Genomic DNA, 18,217 nt, shown 5'->3' with positions numbered 1-18,217 from the left:
ATTTTTATTTTTAATCAGTGATAAATGTGCGGCTATAAAAATAAATTCATTTTTTTTATTTTTACTTTTTTTATTCATTTTTTTATTCATTTTTTTTACCCAGACCCACTTGGTTCTTGAAGATCCAGTGGGTCTGATGCCTATATAAGACAATACAGTACACTATATAGTGTACTGTAGTGTATTGTGACTTTACACTTAGCCTGATCAGACTGCTGCCTTTAGCAGAAGCCTGATCCGGCTTAGCTATACCATGGCAATCTGGAAGCCTGTGAAGGCATACGGTTGCCGTGGTACCCATTGGACACTGCCACAACAGAGCAGCGGCTGATGAGGGAGGGACACTCCTCCCTCTGTGATCACGTCAAGTATCGGGCGTGCTGCAACGGCAAAGCAGGGCCCGATGGGAGAGGGAGCTCCCTCACTATTAACCCCTTCCATACAGCGGTCCTATGAACTGAGGCATGAATAGGGTTAAATGGCTGACATCGGTGCCAGTCACGGACTGCGGGGCTCAGAACCCATCAGCCGGCATTAGGATCGTCTGATTGGCTAGTCTGTACAAACTAGCCAATCAGAGCAATCGCTGGCCCAGGACAGCCCTCATTGGTCCCGGGCCAGTTAGCTGAGATCCCAGGCTGTGTGTAACAGCTGGGGTCTCAGTGCAAACATGGTGACAGTTTAATGCCATGGCAGGAATCAGCGGGGGGGGGGGGCATGCCTATAATTGTGGGAGGAAACCAGAATACCGTGAAGAAACCCACACAAACATGGGGAAAACATACAAACCCCATACATACAGGTGAAACTCAAAAAATTTGAATCTCGTGCAAAAGTCCATTTATTTCAGTAATGCAAATTAAAAGGAATTGCATTAATGCAGCTTAAAATTAGAATTTTGTGAAAAGGTTCAATATTCTAGGCTCAAAGTGTCACACTCTAGTCAGCTAATTAATCCATACCCCCTGAGCAAAGTGTACCTCAAAATTGCGACTTTGGGGTTTCATAAGTTATAAGCCATAATCATCCAAATTATAACAACTAAAGGCTGGAAATATCTCGCTTTGCATGTAATGAGTCTATCTCATATGTTAGTTTCACCTTTTAAGTTGCATTACTGAAATAAAAAAATGTTGCACAATATTCTAACTTTTCGAGTTACACCTGTATATTGTGTTTGTTCGGATTTGAAACTAGGACTCCAGGGCTGTAAGACACTAGAGCCATCTACTGAGGCACTTACTAATGTATTTTAATGGCCATATTGTCTCCTTTGCTGACTTGATTCATTTTTCCTTCGCATTATAGACTGCTCCTTTCCATGGGTTATGGCCACCGCTGCAATCCAGCAGTAGTTGCCATGCTTGCACACTGTAGGAAAAAGTGTCTCCCTCTACAGTGTTTGGGACTGTGGGAGCATGCAGCTCCCCCACCCGACCACCTCTTAACTATGCTGTGGCGGTGGCTATGACCCCTGGATACAGGCAGTGTATAATGCGATGGAAAAATGAATTATGGATAAATGGGCAATCAAAATACATTAATAATTGCTTTGTATTACCTTTGAAGTGAGACAACACCTTTAATTCCTATGGAAGACATAAAGAGGTAACAAAACTCAGTTGAGGGGTATCTTTTCTAAAATGGGGTTATTTATGAACAGTTTCTATGATGTAAGCTCCTCCACATCACTTCATAATTGAACTGTTCCTTTAAAGTCAAATTTGGCTTATGCAAAAATGTATGACTTCTTTTATATCAGAAAGCTGGCACAGCTACCAGGTAAATTCCCCTATGGTCTTGCTAAAGATTAGATCATTAACATTACTGTTAAATACAGTATATGGAGACCTTTGGAACTCTAAATACATATTTTTTAAAAGTAAAATTCCTTACATTTAAAGGATTGGTTTTACATTTAGCACTAAGCACAAAGCTCATGATAATTCCTGAAAAACCTGAGTGGCAGTCTGAAGGTGGAGCTGAAGGAGATGAAAAAGGAGGGTGCACACTGAGAAAGTGCATAATGTTCAGTAAGTGAGATACCCTCAGTTCACTGACAGGAACGAGACATCTGCCTACAATGACCAGACAGAACATACTCAATGAGGGGCAGGAAAATGAAATGGTAGGTAACTTTCCTCTATTTTGCACAAACTAATTATAAAGCAATGCATTTGTGTGTACTTAAATATTTTGTGTTTGCGAGCATAGAAAGTAAATGAGGATGACGGTCTACTTCAGTTTTTTTTTCTTTCCTACTATTACACTGTGTAACCAGCAGTGACGACTCTAGGAACAATATATAGGAGGGGCACAAAGATCCCACAGTCAAAAATGGGGGGGCAAAAACAAAATAAGTATATATAAATAAGATTACATAATACAAGAGAATTGCGGTATGCAGGGATACCTTTATAATAAAGCAATTTACTTACAAAAGAAGCCATTCAGTCGTCTGCTGTGCCGTCCTCTGCTTGCTTCCGCTGATTCTTTCCCCTTCTTTTTGTCTCTCGTCAGTGCGCAGGTGTACTTTTATGGTGGATCTGTGGAAGACACACTGTTATGGGGGCATCTGTGGATGACACTGTTATTATGCCTCTCATTAGCCCCCATTATGCCTCTCATCACTCCCATATCAGCCCCCATGCCTCTCATTAGCCCCCATATCAGCCCTTATGCCTCATTAGTCCCCATTATAAGCCCTTATGCCTCATTAGCCCCCATTATTCCTCTTATTAGCCCCTATTATGCCTTTTATTAGCACCCATATGCCTCATTAGCCCCCATTATGCCTCTAATAGTCTAATTAGCACCCATTGTGCCTCTAATTAGCCCCCATGATGCCTCTCATTAGCCCCTATTATGCATCTTATTAGCCCCCATATGCCTCATTAGCCCCCATATGCCTCACTAGCCCCATTATGCCTCATTAGCCCCATTATGCCTCTAATAGTCTAATTAGCCCCCATTATGCCTCTCATTAGCCCCTATTATGCCCCCAGCAGCAATTTTATTTCTCCTCAGTCGACTGTGCTCTGAACTGGTGCGCACAGCGTAAGGTCACAGAGCGCCCTCACGCTTTAAGCAGCCCTGCACAGCCGACAGCCGAGGACCAGGAAGCGGTAAGTACATAGCGTTCACCACTTCCTGGTCCTTCGGTACTAGTATTCACCGGCCATTGGGCAGAGCAGCTGCTTTGGGGAATCAGTGGGGGGGCACCCAGGGGGGGGAAAGAATAACATAGGGGGGGCAATTGCCCCCCCTCGCCCCCCTGTAGCGACGCCACTAGTAACCAGCCTTTTCCATAGTTGGATAGTTATGCATTGGGCCAGGATAAGGGTATTTAAAGTTCTGTATTTGTCATGAGGCCAATTGCAGCGCGCACAGGGTACTACTCCAGGGCCCTTCCAAGGTGTTATAACGCACGTCCCAGATTAGGAATGTCAGAGTGGTGTAATGGCTTATAGTGTATCTATAGGGTGGTGATAATTGTGTCAACGGTGTCTCCTAGCTGGGTGCGGCTGGACACCTGGCTCCTGGCTCACTTGCAATAAATTTGAGTGTAGTGATAGTAGGAGTACTAGAGGAATTTTGTAGCAGAAATGATGCCCAGACCTTTAGATGAGGTTCAAACCTTTCTTTACTGAAGATAACTTGTATCCAGCAGTATACAGCTTTGGTCTCTGGTCCCAGCAGGTTTTGGCAATCATTGGCAGTAATAAATGCTTCTGCTTGATATGTAGGGAGCTTGCAGGATAGGACATCTGCTTGGTAGCTCTGTAACTGTGGCAGGAATTAATCTTCTGCACTTTTCTGTACCTTCTGCTTTGTGGGGACAGACTAGATGAGGAGGAATGGCTTCTCCTGGGTCTCTGAACTTATCTCTTAGATGGTTTCTCAGAGGATGCTTTCTTCCTGGAACTCTGGAGGTTGTAGTTTCTTTTCTGCTTCTTTTCATCCAGCTGAGCTGCAGGGCTCAGACTGGGACTTTGATCAAGTCTCAAAAAAAGACTTGGTCCTTGCTGTCTTCCCTATGCAGGGGCCGACTACAACTGGTTCTAACTATTTTTTATCTCCCTTGCTGCAGGAAGAGGGAATAGTCCACCTCTCTTCAGCAGGGGGGTAGAATAGAACAGGATAGTTCCACTCTGAACGGCCATAACATTAAAACTATGTCTACCAATGATGCTGCCACCTGACGGTATACCAGGAAAATGACTTGAACAATTGCATTTAACATAGGTTTATGCACATTTGTGGAGGACATAAGAAAAATCACATCAGATGACAGTATAAAAGCTATTAACAGATAGTAGCGGGGTAGAGGCGTGTAGTAACACAACTCTGGGGTGTTACAGTTACTTATTTGCTAAATGTGTTTCCTATAGTTATACAATTCATTATATAATAAGGGGTATATAATAATGATGATCGAGCATTCGGGTGCTCGGGTGTTTGGCCCGAACACATTGCTATATTTGTGTGCTTGGCCGAGCACCCGAGTATAATGGAAGTCAATGGGAGACAACAAGGCACCCCCTGCTCTGAAGAGGGGAGGGTGCCTGGTCTATTGAAAAAGGTCAACCGAAATGGATCGGGAACAGCATGGGGACGATGTCTGGATGCATCTTGGACTCCCAGGTCACTGCTGGGAACCATGTTGTCCAAGTTGTACGCCACTTTAACAGACTGACAAAAATACACACAAACCCCCCCCCCCCCCCCAATAAAAAAACTAATTTTTTTTCCTGTATATTCAATTGTATATAAAGTGCAAGTTCTGCAAAAAATTACAAGCAAGAGGCACTCCGAAACAGCCTGTATATCACATAAAGGAGGGCCTCATTCACATTGTGGTACAATTGTTCAGGTAGTGGGACTCCTACACTTATAAAGCCTATGCACTAAGTGAAAGGGCTTCCATAAATTACAAGGAACCGGCACTCAAAAACACCCTTTGTTACACATAAAGGAGGGCATCATACACACCCTTGAAAAATTAAGATTGATGGCCTGCTAGGGACCCTCAAAAATATTTGGAGCAAGGGCCTGCTGATCTGACCATCTAAAATATTAGGGGCGAGGGCCTGCTGCCGCATTGGTGACTCTAGATAACCTCTGGGAGATTGCACGTCCCCGTGATGGCGACGATCCATTAACTGTCGATGTTCTTTTCTGCGACTACCATGGTGATCATGTGTAAAAGTGAATCAGGGTTCAATGGCGGAGAGGGAGCTTGAGAAAGAGACACCACATCCAAAGGAGGTCAATGGCTGAAATATAATTGGGTGTTGTTGCCTTGCCCCTTTGTTTTCCTAATTGTGAACCACCCAGAGAGGGTGGGTCAAGTTATTGAAGCAGAAGCATGCAAGGAAGGCAGCAGGCGCGCGACAATTACCCACTCCCGACTCGGGGAGGTAGTGATGATAAATAACAATACAGCACTCCTAAGTGGCCATGTTATTGGAATGAGTACACTTTCCGTTAACGAGGATCTATTGGAGGGCAAGTCTGGTGCCAGCAGCCAATTTGTTCCCGGCCCCCACAACATTCACCTGGTGTGCCATCATGGTGAGGATTGTGTTGACAAGACTCTTGGCTTCTGAGACTGGACTTGTAGGTGAGGGCCTGCTGCCACTTTGTTGACTCTAGATAACTTCTAGGTGATCGCATGTGACGGTGGCGATCCATTTGGATGTCTGCCCTATCAACTTTCGAGCAATTTTTTTAACAGGGACCTTCTGGTATAGAACCGTTTTGCTTGTCCTGTCCACCGGAGGAATGAGAGACGATAAGTTATCTTTGTAGCGGGGGTCGAGAAGGGTGAACAACCGGTAATCCGTGTTGTCTAAAATGCATATAACGAGCGGGTGGTGGGAAAGGCAGCCTAACATGAAATCAGCCATGTGTGCCAGAGTACTATCAGTCAAGATTTCGCTGTCATCATCAGAAGGTGAGCTGACCCTGTAAAACATTATATGCGAGGGCCTGCAGTTGAGCTGGCCTTGTAAAAAAAATATATGTGAGGGCCTGCAGTTGAGCTGACCCTGTAAAACATTATATGTGAGGGCCTGCAGGTGAGCTGACCCTGTAAAACATTAGGGGTGAGGGCCTGGAGGTGATCTGACCCTGTAAAACATTATATGCAAGGGCCTGCTGCTGAGCTGACCCTCTAAAACATTAGACGCAAGGGCCTGCTGGTGAGCTGATGCTCTAAAACATTACATGAGTGTGCCTGCTGGTGAGATGACGCTCTAAAATATTATATGCGAGGGCCTGTAGGTGAGCTGACCCTGTAAAACATTATATGCGAGGGCCTGCTGCTCAGCTGACCCTCTAAAACATCAGGGGCGAGGGCCTGCTGGTGAGCTGATGCTCTAAAACATTATATGCTAGTGGCTGCTGGTGAGAAGATGCTGTAAAACATTATATGTCAGTGACTGCAGGTGAGCTGATGCTCTAAAACATTATATGCGAGCGCCTGCTGTTCAGCTGACCATATAAAAAAATTGAGTTGAGGGCCTGTAGTTGAGCTGACCCTATAAAAAAATTTGATTTGAAGGCCTGCAGTTGAGCTGATCCTATAAAAAAAATTGGAGTTGAGGGCCTGTAGTTGAGCTGACCCTATATTTTTATTTTTATTTGAGGGCCTGCAGTTGAGCTGATCCTATACAAAAATTTGAGTTGAGGGCCTGCAGTTGAGCTGACCCTATAAAAATCTATAAAACATTTTGAGTTGAGGGACCTGCAGTTCAGTTGACCCTATTAAACAAATTTGAGTGGAGGGAATATATACAATCTGGATGAGGAGGAGGAGAAAACAAGATTCAACCATATACTCTTTTTTTTGTGGTGGAAAAGGTACATGGGAATACACTACAGTAGTTAGATTGAAATTGCCGTTTTGTTCATCATCAGCTCAGCTCTCCTTTGGTGGAGTTGAGAAGTCAAATCCAGGCCTTGTTAATTTTTATCTGAGTCAACCTATCAGCATTGCCAGTGGACAAGCAGATACGCTTTTCTGTTAAAATGCCACCAGCAGCACTAAATACATGCTCAGACAATACACTGGCGGCAGGGCAAGCCAGCACCGCTAAGGCGTAGAGCGCAAGTTCGTGCCAAGTGTCCAGCTTGGACTCCCAGCAGTTGTAAGGCACTGAGGGATCATTTAGGATGTTGACACGATCTGCTATGTATTGTATATTCTGTACCGAGTGTGCCTTATTATATTTAGGTTAAGATTTAACTTTTATTTCTATCATTTAAAAGAAATGAGACAGTGGAGTAAAGTGAACTCCTGCTCTATTTTAGGGAAGAAAGATAGGGTCTAGATAGATAGAGATGGACCTGGTAGCGTTCCTGTGTAGTAGGGGGCGTATTATATGTAATTAAGTTGCTTAAGTTGCTAACTCTCCCTACGTGCTTGCCCTACTTGACCTAGTCTAGTTAGTGTAAATGCCTCAATGGCTGTAGTCGGGGCACTCGTCTTAAAAAGGACGACCCTCAGCCTCAGGAACCTCGGGCCTGTACTGTAGATCCCTACGCTCTTACCTCCCTAGTATAGATGTCCTGTGTCATCCTCCAACGCGTTTTGCAAGGTAGGAATTTGGCTCCTCAGGGAGAAAGGATGTCCAGGCGCTAGAAGCAGTGGCTGTGCACCTGTTTCGATCATGCGGCAGTGGCGGTTTGATAGTGTCATTGCGTCTCTTTTTAAAGTGCGTCCCGCTCCACCCATATTCGGATTGACCAATCGGTCACTGTGAGCGCTGCACACTGGTTACTCCCCCCCGCATAGTTACCTGTCAGCTTCTAGGCGGAGACGTACACAGTAAGGTGCCGCCTCTTGCATGGGACGGCCTCGCTATGCTCTGCTGTTAGGCAGAAGTGACGTGGTATTCGGGCGTGACTAGTTGTCATGGGGATCTAACACCATGTCACCGGCCCGCTCTCTGTACAACAAGGTTCATGATCACTAGGTGTCCTTTTGGGCTCAGTTAGATTTCGAGAGACAAGTGTCAAGAATAACACTCACAGGATAAGGATTATATTAACCCTGTCTATCTTGAAAGTTATTTTGATCTGTTCACCATCAACATTGCGTGCAGCAGCAACCACAGCCTCCCATACACTGTTCAGAGAGGTGTACTGTTTTCCCTCCTTGTAAATCTCACATTTGAGGATGGACCACAGGTTCTCAATGGGGTTCAGATCAGGTGAACAAGGAGGCCATGTCATTAGATTTTCTTCTTTTATACCCTTTCTTGCCAGCCACGCTGTGGAGTACTTGGACGCGTGTGATGGAGCATTGTCCTGCATGAAAATCATGTTTTTCTTGAAGGATGCAGACTTCTTCCTGTACCACTGCTTGAAGAAGGTGTCTTCCAGAAACTGGCAGTAGGACTGGGAGTTGAGCTTGACTCCATCCTTAACCCGAAAAGGCCCCACAAGCTCATCTTTGATGATACCAGCCCAAACCAGTACTCCACCTCCACCTTGCTGGCTTCTGAGTCAGACTGGAGCTCTCTGCCCTTTACCAATCCAGCCACGGGCCCATCCATCTGGCCCATCAAGACTCACTCTCATTTCATCAGTCCATAAAACCTTAGAAAAATCAGTCTTGAGATATTTCTTGGCCCAGTCTTGACGTTTCAGCTTGTGTGTCTTGTTCAGTGGTGGTCGTCTTTCAGCCTTTCTTACCTTGGCCATGTCTCTGAGTATTGCACACCTTGTGCTTTTGGGCACTCCAGTGATGTTGCAGCTCTGAAATATGGCCAAACTGGTGGCAAGTGGCATCTTGGCAGCTGCACGCTTGACTTTTCTCAGTTCATGGGCAGTTATTTTGCGCCTTGGTTTTTCCACACGCTTCTTGCGACCCTGTTGACTATTTTGAATGAAACGCTTGATTGTTCGATGATCACGCTTCAGAAGCTTTGCAATTTTAAGAGTGCTGCATCCCTCTGCAAGATATCTCACTATTTTTGACTTTTCTGAGCCTGTCAAGTCCTTCTTTTGACCCATTTTTCCAAAGGAAAGGAAGTTGCCTAATAATTATGCACACCTGATATAGGGTGTTGATGTCATTAGACCACACCCCTTCTCATTACAGAGATGCACATCACCTAATATGCTTAATTGGTAGTAGGCTTTCGAGCCTATACAGCTTGGAGTAAGACAACATGCATAAAGAGGATGATGTGGTCAAAATACTCATTTGCCTAATAATTCTGCACTCCCTGTATATTCACACACTCAATGTTAGGTTTGTATACGTTTGGCTTATCTGGGTATGTGAACCCTAGACCATACATACAATCAATTGGTTTGGAGGTAAACAGGATCTCTTTTTTATATATATATAGAGGGATAGATAGTTAACTTAGTTAGTTAGTAAGGCAGAGTTGAACCTGCCTTCTATGTATATGGTAAGGCACAGTTGGACCTGCCTTCTATATACTGTATGTGGTTTATATTTCAAACTTGTGACTACAGGAAGGGCTTGTATGAGAGATATTAATTTAGGCCATTTGGTGTTACAGACTTCAGTCTGTAAATCCACCTTGTTTCTGCCCTCAGGATCATTTTGTCCCAGTCTCCTCCCCTCCTTGGTTTTGGGACATATTGGATACCTATAAATTTAAGGCAGGTGGTGTTTCCGCCATGACAGAGATTGATATGCCGTGACACTGATGTGTCCTTATTATTTTGAATATCATTATAGTGATCTCTAATGCGTCGCCTGAATTCTCTTTTGGTTTTGCTTACATAGTCAAGGGGACAGGAGCATTGTGCCAAGTATACTACCCCCATGGTTAGACAATTCACATAATCACGGATGGCATACTCTCTGCCTGTGTGTGAGCATGTGAATGTCTTGGTTTTCAGTACCTGGCTACATGCCATGAATCTACCACATTTGAAGGTACCAGTAGGCTTCCTAGACATCCAGTTGCCAGGGTTGGTGGGGGGCAGGTAGTGGCTGTTAACGAGTCTATCTTTGAGGCTTCTACTCTTCCTGTATGTTATCAGTGGGTATGGTCCTATTATATCCTCCAGATCAGGATCTGTTTTAAGTATGTCCCAGTATTTTGATAGCACCTGTCTAACCTCTTGATAGGCATCATAGGGACCTTTGATAATGCCCATCAAGAGGTTAGACAGGTGCTATCAAAATACTGGGACATACTTAAAACAGATCCTGATCTGGAGGATATAATAGGACCATACCCACTGATAACATACAGGAAGGGTAGAAGCCTCAAAGTAATTACCAGTGGGTCTACCGAATTTAGACACCAACTATAAACGCATGAAAGATCTTCTATGTATTCCTTCACCATCTTCCAAAACATTTCCCTCCTTGCACCACTAGGCCACGCTTCAGGGTGAGGTTGCTGGCGGCGTGTCATCAAAGTGTCCCATGACTTGGAGAGTGTTGCCCTGCCTTTGTTGGAACTGCTGTGTGTTCCCCTCGTCTCCCTTCCTCGGTTGCCTAAGGAAGTACGGACTCTCCTGGCCTCGTTGTCAGATGAAAAGTTTTGGAGCAATCTCACAAGTACTTTCTGGTATTGCACCATTTTACTCGTCCTCTCCACCACAGGAATGAGAGATGAGAAGTTCTCTTTGTAGCGGGGGTCGAGAAGGGTGAAAATCTAGTAATCCATGTTATCTAAAATGCGTATAACGCAAGGGTGGCTGGAAAGGCAGCCTAACATGAAGTCAGACATGTGTTCCAGAGTACCAACATGCAAGATGTCGATGTCAACATCAGGATGACTCTCCATCTCCCCATCCTCCTCTCCCGCCCATCCACGCTGAACATATGGAATTTAAGTTCCATGGGTACTATCCTCTGTAGCAGAGGCAACTGCCTCCTCCTCCTCCTCCTCTTCATGGTCCAATTTGCGCTGAGAAGACAAACTGTGGGTGGACTGGCTGTCACCCTGTGTAATGTACTCCCCCATTTCCTTGTCTGCCACATTCAGAGCGTCGTCCTTAATTGTGAGAAGCGATCATTTGAGTAGACACAGCAGTGGGATAGTTACGCTGATAATAGCGTTATCGCCGCTCACCATCTGTGTTGATTCCTTAAAGTTGTGTAAAACCTCACAGAGATCAGACATCAATTCCCTGGTCGCTTGTGAAGAGTGAAAGCTGACTGGAAAGGCGACGACCATGTTGCAGCTGGTATTCCACAACTGCCCTCTGCTGCTCACAAAGCCTGGCCAACATGTGGAACGCAGAGTTCCAGCGCGTGCTCACGTCGCACAACAGTCAGTGATCTAGAAGCTGCAAGCACTGCTGCAGCTTTGACAGACCGGCTAAAGCTGTGGACTACTTGCGGAAATGGGCACACACACGGCACGCCTTCACTAGTAGCTCTGTTAAATTGGGGTAGGTTTTGATAAACTGCTGAATCATTAAGTTTAAGACGTGGGCTAGGCATGGGATGAGTGTCAGGTTGCCGAGATCCAAAGCCGCCACCAAGTTACGACCATTGTCAGACAAAACCATGCCTGGTTGTAGGTTGAGTGGAGAGAGCCACAGCTCGGTCTGGTCCCTTATACCCTGCCACAGATCTGCGGCGGTGTGTTGTTTGTCCCCTAAGCAGATCAACTTAAGCACGGCCTGTTGACGTTTACGCACAGCAGTGTTACACTGCTTCCAGCTAGCGACTGATGTCTGTCTGCTGCTGGAGGTGGAAGTGGAGAAGGAGGCGGCGGAGGAGGAGAAGTGGGGGTTGGAGCCAGTAACATAGATTCTGGCGGAGACCCTGATGGACATAGGGCCCGCAATCATGGGCGTGGGCAGCACCTGTGCCATCCCAGGGTAATACTCACTCCCGGCCTCCACAACATTCACCCAGTGTGTGGTTAGGATAATGTAGCATCCCTGGCCACCAGCACTTGTTCATGTGTCCCTGGTTAAGTGGACCTTCCCAGTAACTGCGTTGGTCAGGGCACTGGGGATGTTCTGGGACTCATGCTGGTGTAGGGCGGGCATGGCACACTGTGAAAAATAGTGGCAGCTGGGGACTGCATACCGAAAGACTGCCGCCGCCATCAGGTTGTGGAAGGCCTCAGTGTCCACAAGCCTAAATGGCATCATTTCAAGGGCCAGTAATTTGGAAACTTGTGCATTTAGTGCTTTGGCCTGTTTGTGTATTTGCACTTGCGTTCAAATGACTGTGTTATGGACATTTGGATGTTGCGCTGGGACAGGGAAGTGGATGTTGTTTCTGATGGTTTATGCGAAGGTCCAGGTGCAGGGCGACAGGCATCCGGGCCTGCGCTTCGACAGGGGATTGGCTAGCAACATGTAACAGAGGGGAAGAGGAGGCAGTGGTGTGACCTGCAGACCCAGATTGTGGACCCAGGCGTTGGGCCCACTTATTAGGGTGCTTGGATGCCATGTGGCGGATCATGCTGGTGAGGTTGCTAGTTCCTGCCACGCCCTCATTTTCTCAAAAAAGCGCCATACTCCGGAACACCTACCCCTTGGCAAGGTAGATTTACACATAGGCGTCATCTTCTTGAGACTGTGAAGGCTCAAGAGGTTGGAAATCAGGGCACAATATCTCAGGTCCCTCTTCAAGCTTGCTGGGCGCGAGGGCCAAATATAATAGTGGCACTGGAAAGAGCTCCTCGGAATATCCGAGTGTGGGATCACTCGTTTGGCAAGCCTCTCCACGGTGGGAGGAAGGATGATCAAAGTGAGGATTCGGTTGACCAGACTCTTGGCTACAGAGACTAGACTTGGTGGAAGAGAGGGTGGTGCTTAACCAACTGGAAGCATTATCTTCAGCAATCCAACCAACAGTTCGCACTAGTCCGACAGTGTTGTATTGCGCCGCCCAGCTAAGTTGGACATGAAGCTGAGTATGGTGGATGTTTTTTTTTTCTTTTTTGATGCACTGGCAGCAGGCACAGTTTCATTTCACCCAGGGCCATGGCCTCTGCGTGCATCAGCATCATGCCCACTTCCCCGTCCCTTAGTGCTTTCCTTCTTCATATTAATGGTTTTGTCACTATATGTGGCACAGATTGTTTTACAGTACACTAAAGACAAAGTTTTTGGATGCAGGACAGTATATGTCACAGAAACCCACAGAATATGGACACTATAGTAGGCCCTGATTAGTTAAATTTGCCCTAAAGAAAAAAAAAAATAGGATGGCGTATTGTATATGTCACAGAAAGCCACACACTTTGGACCCTAGATTAGGCCTAGATTATTGGAATTTGCCCTAAAGAAACAGTTTTCGGATAGTGTACTGTATATGTCACAGAAAACAACACACTATGGACACTAGATTAACCCCAGATTATTGGAATTTGCAATACAAACTCAGTTTTTGGATGCAGGACAGTATATGTCACAGAAACCCACAGAATATGGATACTAGATTAGGCCTAGATTAGTTAAATTTGACCTAAAGAAACAGTTTTCGGATGGCGTACTGTATATGTCACAGAAAACAACACATTATAGACACTAGATTAGGCTCAGATTATTGGAATTTAAGCGAAACAGTTTTCGGATGGAGTACTGTATATGTCACGGATGTGTGTTACACACACACACTACAGAGACAGTAGATGAGGACTGGCCCCTGATTATTTAAATTTACGCTAAACATTCAGTTTTCGGATGGCGTACTGTATATGTCACAGAAAACAACACACTATGGACACTAGATTAGGCCCAGATTATTTAAATTTACACTAAAGAAACAGTTTTCGGATGGAGTACTGTATATGTCACGGATGTGTATTACACACACACACTACAGAGACAGTAGATGAGGACTGGCGCCTGATTATTTCAATTTATGCTAAATAAGCAGTTTTCGGATGGAGTACTGTATATGTCACAGATGTGTATTAAACACACACTATAGACAATAAATGTGGCGCTGATTATTACAATTTATGCAAAAAGACACAGTCTGCGGATCATGTACAGTATATGTCACTAATAGGTATTAAAGAAAAATATCTTGCTCCTGTCAAACACAAACACAGTAGTTCTTAAAAGGACTTTGGGGTCTTTGAAAAGCTTTTGGTAGTAAAAACTGCAAATTTCTCTCCCTGCACTTTCTGTCCCTTCCTCAGCACGGATGTCCCTGAGACTGATCAATTTAGCGCAGGTAAAAATATATTGCTGCTCTAAAACACACACACACACAGTAGTCCTTAAAAAGACTTTTGGGTCTTTGAAAAGCTTTCTTCGAATAATAACAGAAATTTTCGCTCCCTACACTGCCTTTCCCTTTCTACCCTCTGCACTCCCTGACTATGACTGATCCGAGCACATGTCATCAGGTGCTATATCGTGTTCCGGCCAGCCAATCACTGTAATGCAAGCAGGCAAATTTCAGTTCTTCTGACAGATCAGAAAAAGGGTAAAATAAACAGTGATGTCAACAAGGCCAAACAGGGACACTATTAGTGGCCCCATCACAGAGTGTTGAGGGTGGCAACAACATGAGGAGTCAACATAGTGGCCCAGTCATAGAGTGGTAACGGTGGCAAAAGCATGAGGAGTCAATATAGTCGCCCAGTCACAGAGTGGTGAGGGTGGCAACAGCATTTGGAGTTAACATAGCGACCCAGTCACAAAGTGGAGAGGTGGGGGGCAACAGCAATGGCAGTAACAGCACAAGATAGTGGCAGTAGGAGAAGATGGCAGCAGAGGCAGCAGGGGTGTGGCATCAGGCGGATGGCATCATCAGGATAGTGTCTGAAGCACGTGACCAGAAGTAACGTGCCATTTTTCACAATGTTTGGATGTGGCACAGAATGATTTAGTCTGCTGTACCAGGCACTGGCAAGTGGAAATCCTGGCTGATCCATGCCTGATTCATCTTTACTAGTGTTGGGCAAGCATGCTCGGCTGAACACTAGTTTGGCTCGAGCATCGCAATGCTTGGCACATTGCGGTGTTCGGCCGAATACCTTGTGTGCGCGAGCACGATGCTCAAGTCTCCTCCCCGCACGTTTGTTGGCTGCCATTCACTGTAATGCCGTAGCCATGTTGGCTGCTGGCATTACAGTGATTGACTGGCTGGAACGCGTGATCGGGTGCTATATAGCACCCGATGACACATGTTTGGCTCAGTATTAGTCAGGGAGAGCTGGAGAGCAGAAGGGAGAGATAGTGTAGGGAGTGAAATAGCAATATTTTAGTTTTTATACTTATTATAGACCCAAAAGTATATTGTTGTGTGGCAGCAATATATATTTTTAGTGCAACCTGCGCTAAATAGCTTGCAATTATTTGGCCGCTGCAGGCAGTGACATTATTTGTGCTACATCTCGTGTGTAACGTGTGCACAACCTAAAAATATCTGTGACATCCAGTGTACTTTTTCCTTAGACGGTGTCCACTGCGGACAGTTACATTACCTGAGCCACATCTCCTATATAATGTTTGAATATCCGAAATATCAGTGACATTCAGTCAAATTTTTTTACTGCTGGTGGAGCTACATCTCCTGTATAACATTTGCCCATACTAAATATCAGCGATATTCATTCAGTGTAATTCTTTAGACGGTGGTGACAGCAACATTACTTGCGCTATACCTCCTGTTTAACGTGTGTGCATCCTAAAAATATTTGTGACATTCTGTGTACTTTATTTGCGCATACACTTACAAACCCTGCACTACTGTACGTGTGACATACTTGCAAGCATATATACCAATTAATATGCGCAAAGCGAGCAGTAAGGGATGGGGAAGTGGTTGTGCTGCTGATGGTGCATGCAGAGGGCGTGGCCCTGGGCGCGTGAAACTGTGCCTGCTGCCAGAGCACAAGAAACACACTCATTCACGATACCTAGCTTCATGTCCCAGTTTGCAGGGCAGCGCAAGACACCACTCTCGAAGCCACACCAGTGCGACCAGGTGGTCAGTTGGATTGCAGCAGATAATGCTTCCAGTCAGCTAAGCACCACCCTGTCTTCCACAAAGTCCAGTCTCAGTAGCCAAGAGTCTGGTCAACAGAATCCTCACCCTGATACTCCTTCCACCCACCATGGAAAGTCTTGGCAAACAAGTGATCCCATACTTGGTTATTCCGAGGAGCTGTTTTCATTGCCATTCCTTAATTTGGGCCTCTCGCCAATCCCGCTTGAAGAGGGTCATGAGAAGAGCTTGTGCCCTGATTCCCAAACTCTGGAGCATCTACAGTCAGAAGAAGATGACGGTGGGGAACGGCAATTAGTGTTTCACGAGGTGGATGATGATGATGATACACAGTTGCCAATAAGTAAGTCAACCACAATTAGTGTTTTAACAGGTTCATGATGAGGATGAGACACTGTTGTCAATAACTGAGGTTGCTGTTAGGTCAATATGGAGGATGACCAGAGTGAGGATGTGGATGAGGAAGTGCTGGATGATGAAGTCACTGACCCAATCTGGGAAGGTGGCAAGCTGAGCAGCAGTACAGAGGGGGAGGGATCCGCAGCACCGCAACAGGCTGGAAGGGGCAGTGGGGTGGCAAAAGGGAGGAAGCAGGCCAAACTAAACAGGCCCGCAACAGTTCCCTGGAGAACCTCCTTGCAGCAATGTCCCTTGCCAATGAGTAGGTGTTCCGCAGTCTGGCGCTTTTTTGAGGAAAGTGCGGACGATAAAAGAATTGTCATTTGCAACCTGTGCCGAACCAAAATGAGCAGGGACGTGAATACTAGCAACCTCACCACCACTAGCATGATCAGCCACATGGCATCAAAGCACCCTAATAGGTGGGCCGAATGCCTGGGTCCACAACCAGTGTCTGTGGGTCACACCACTGCCTCCTCTTCCCCTGTGTTATGTGCTGGCCAATCCCCTGTCCAAGATGCAGGCCCGGATGCCTCCTGCCATGCACCTGGAGCTTGGCAAGCACTATCAGCTAGCACATTCACCTCTGTGTCCCAGCGCAGCGTACAGATGTCTATACTCTAGGCCTTTCAGCGAAAGTGCAAATACCCAGCGACCCACCCACAGACCATAGCACTAAATGCATGCCTTTCCAAATTGTTGGCCCTGGAAATGTTGCCATTTAGGCTTGTGGACACTGAGGCTTTCCGCAGCCTGATGGCGGCAGCTGTCCCACTGTACTCTGTCCCCAGCCGCCAATATTTTTCACATGTGCAGTCCCAGCCTTACACCAACATGTGTCCCGTAACATCACCTGTGCCCTGACCAACGAAGTTATTGGAATCTCCTCCATCATATCCTCCTCCTCCATCATATCAACATGATTATTAGGCTTCCCTCACTCCTAATGTTTTAGAGGATCAGCTCAGAAGCGGGCCCTTACCCATAATGTTTTAGAGGGTCACCAGCAGGCCCTCACCCATAATGTTTTTGATGGTCAGTTCGACAGCAAGCTTTCGCCCACAATTTTTTTTAGATGGTCAGCTCGGCAGCAGGCCCTCATCCACAAAACTTTTTAGATGGACAGCAGCAGGTCCCGCCCCTCACTCCTAATGTTTTAGATGGTCAGATCAGCAGCAATCCCTTGCCCCTAATGTTTTAGAGGGTCACCAGAGGGCCAGCAATCATAATTTTTCATGGATGTGTATGATGCCCTTCTTTATGTGTAATAAAGGGTGTATTGCAGTGCCGGTTCCTTGTAATTTTTGGCAGCCCTTTCACTTAGTGCATAGGCTTTATGAGTGTAGGAGACCCACTACCTGAACAATTGTACCACAATGTGAATGAAGCCCTCCTTTATGTGATATACAGGTTGTATCAGCGTGCCTCTTCCTTGTAATTTTTGGCAGCCCTTTCACTTAGTGCATATGCTTTATGAGTGTAGGAGCCCCGCTACATGAACAATTGTACCACAATGTGAATGAGGCCCTCCTTTATGTGATACAGGTTGTATCAGTGTGCCTCTTCCTTGTAATTTTTGGCAGCACTTGCACTTTATATACAAGTAACTATACAGGAAAGAATGTTTCCTGGCAATTGTTCCTCTAAAATCGATTTTATCGTCGGTTTGATGCGCATTATTGTCAGTCTGTAAAAGTGGCGTACTACTCAGACAACATTGTTCCCAGCAGCGACCTGGGAGTCTAAGATGCATCCAAACATCCTCCCCATGCTGTTCCCGAAACATTTCAGTGGTGTTTCCATCAATTTCTGACCTTTTACTATGAACAGACACCCTCCCCTCTTTAGAGCAGAGGGTGCCTGCTTTAATGCTCGGGATCTCCCATC

General features: G+C 45.7%; 1 protein-coding gene across 1 annotated transcript in view; it reads left to right on the top strand.

Annotated features, from left to right (window-relative positions):
* The first annotated feature begins 2,052 nt into the window (after positions 1 to 2,052).
* Positions 2,053 to 18,217, top strand: part of LOC122936381 (probable cation-transporting ATPase 13A5) — a 652,597-nt gene continuing 636,432 nt past the window's right edge. Inside the window, exon 1 of the mRNA XM_044292565.1 lies at positions 2,053 to 2,128. Coding sequence (XP_044148500.1) covers positions 2,084 to 2,128 — 45 coding nt within the window. The 5' untranslated portion in view covers positions 2,053 to 2,083. The remainder of the gene's footprint in view (positions 2,129 to 18,217) is intronic.

Source organism: Bufo gargarizans, chromosome 4 (assembly GCF_014858855.1).
Source record: "Bufo gargarizans isolate SCDJY-AF-19 chromosome 4, ASM1485885v1, whole genome shotgun sequence".
Lineage (NCBI taxonomy): Eukaryota > Metazoa > Chordata > Amphibia > Anura > Bufonidae > Bufo > Bufo gargarizans.
This window is presented reverse-complemented; position numbering and strand designations above follow the sequence as displayed.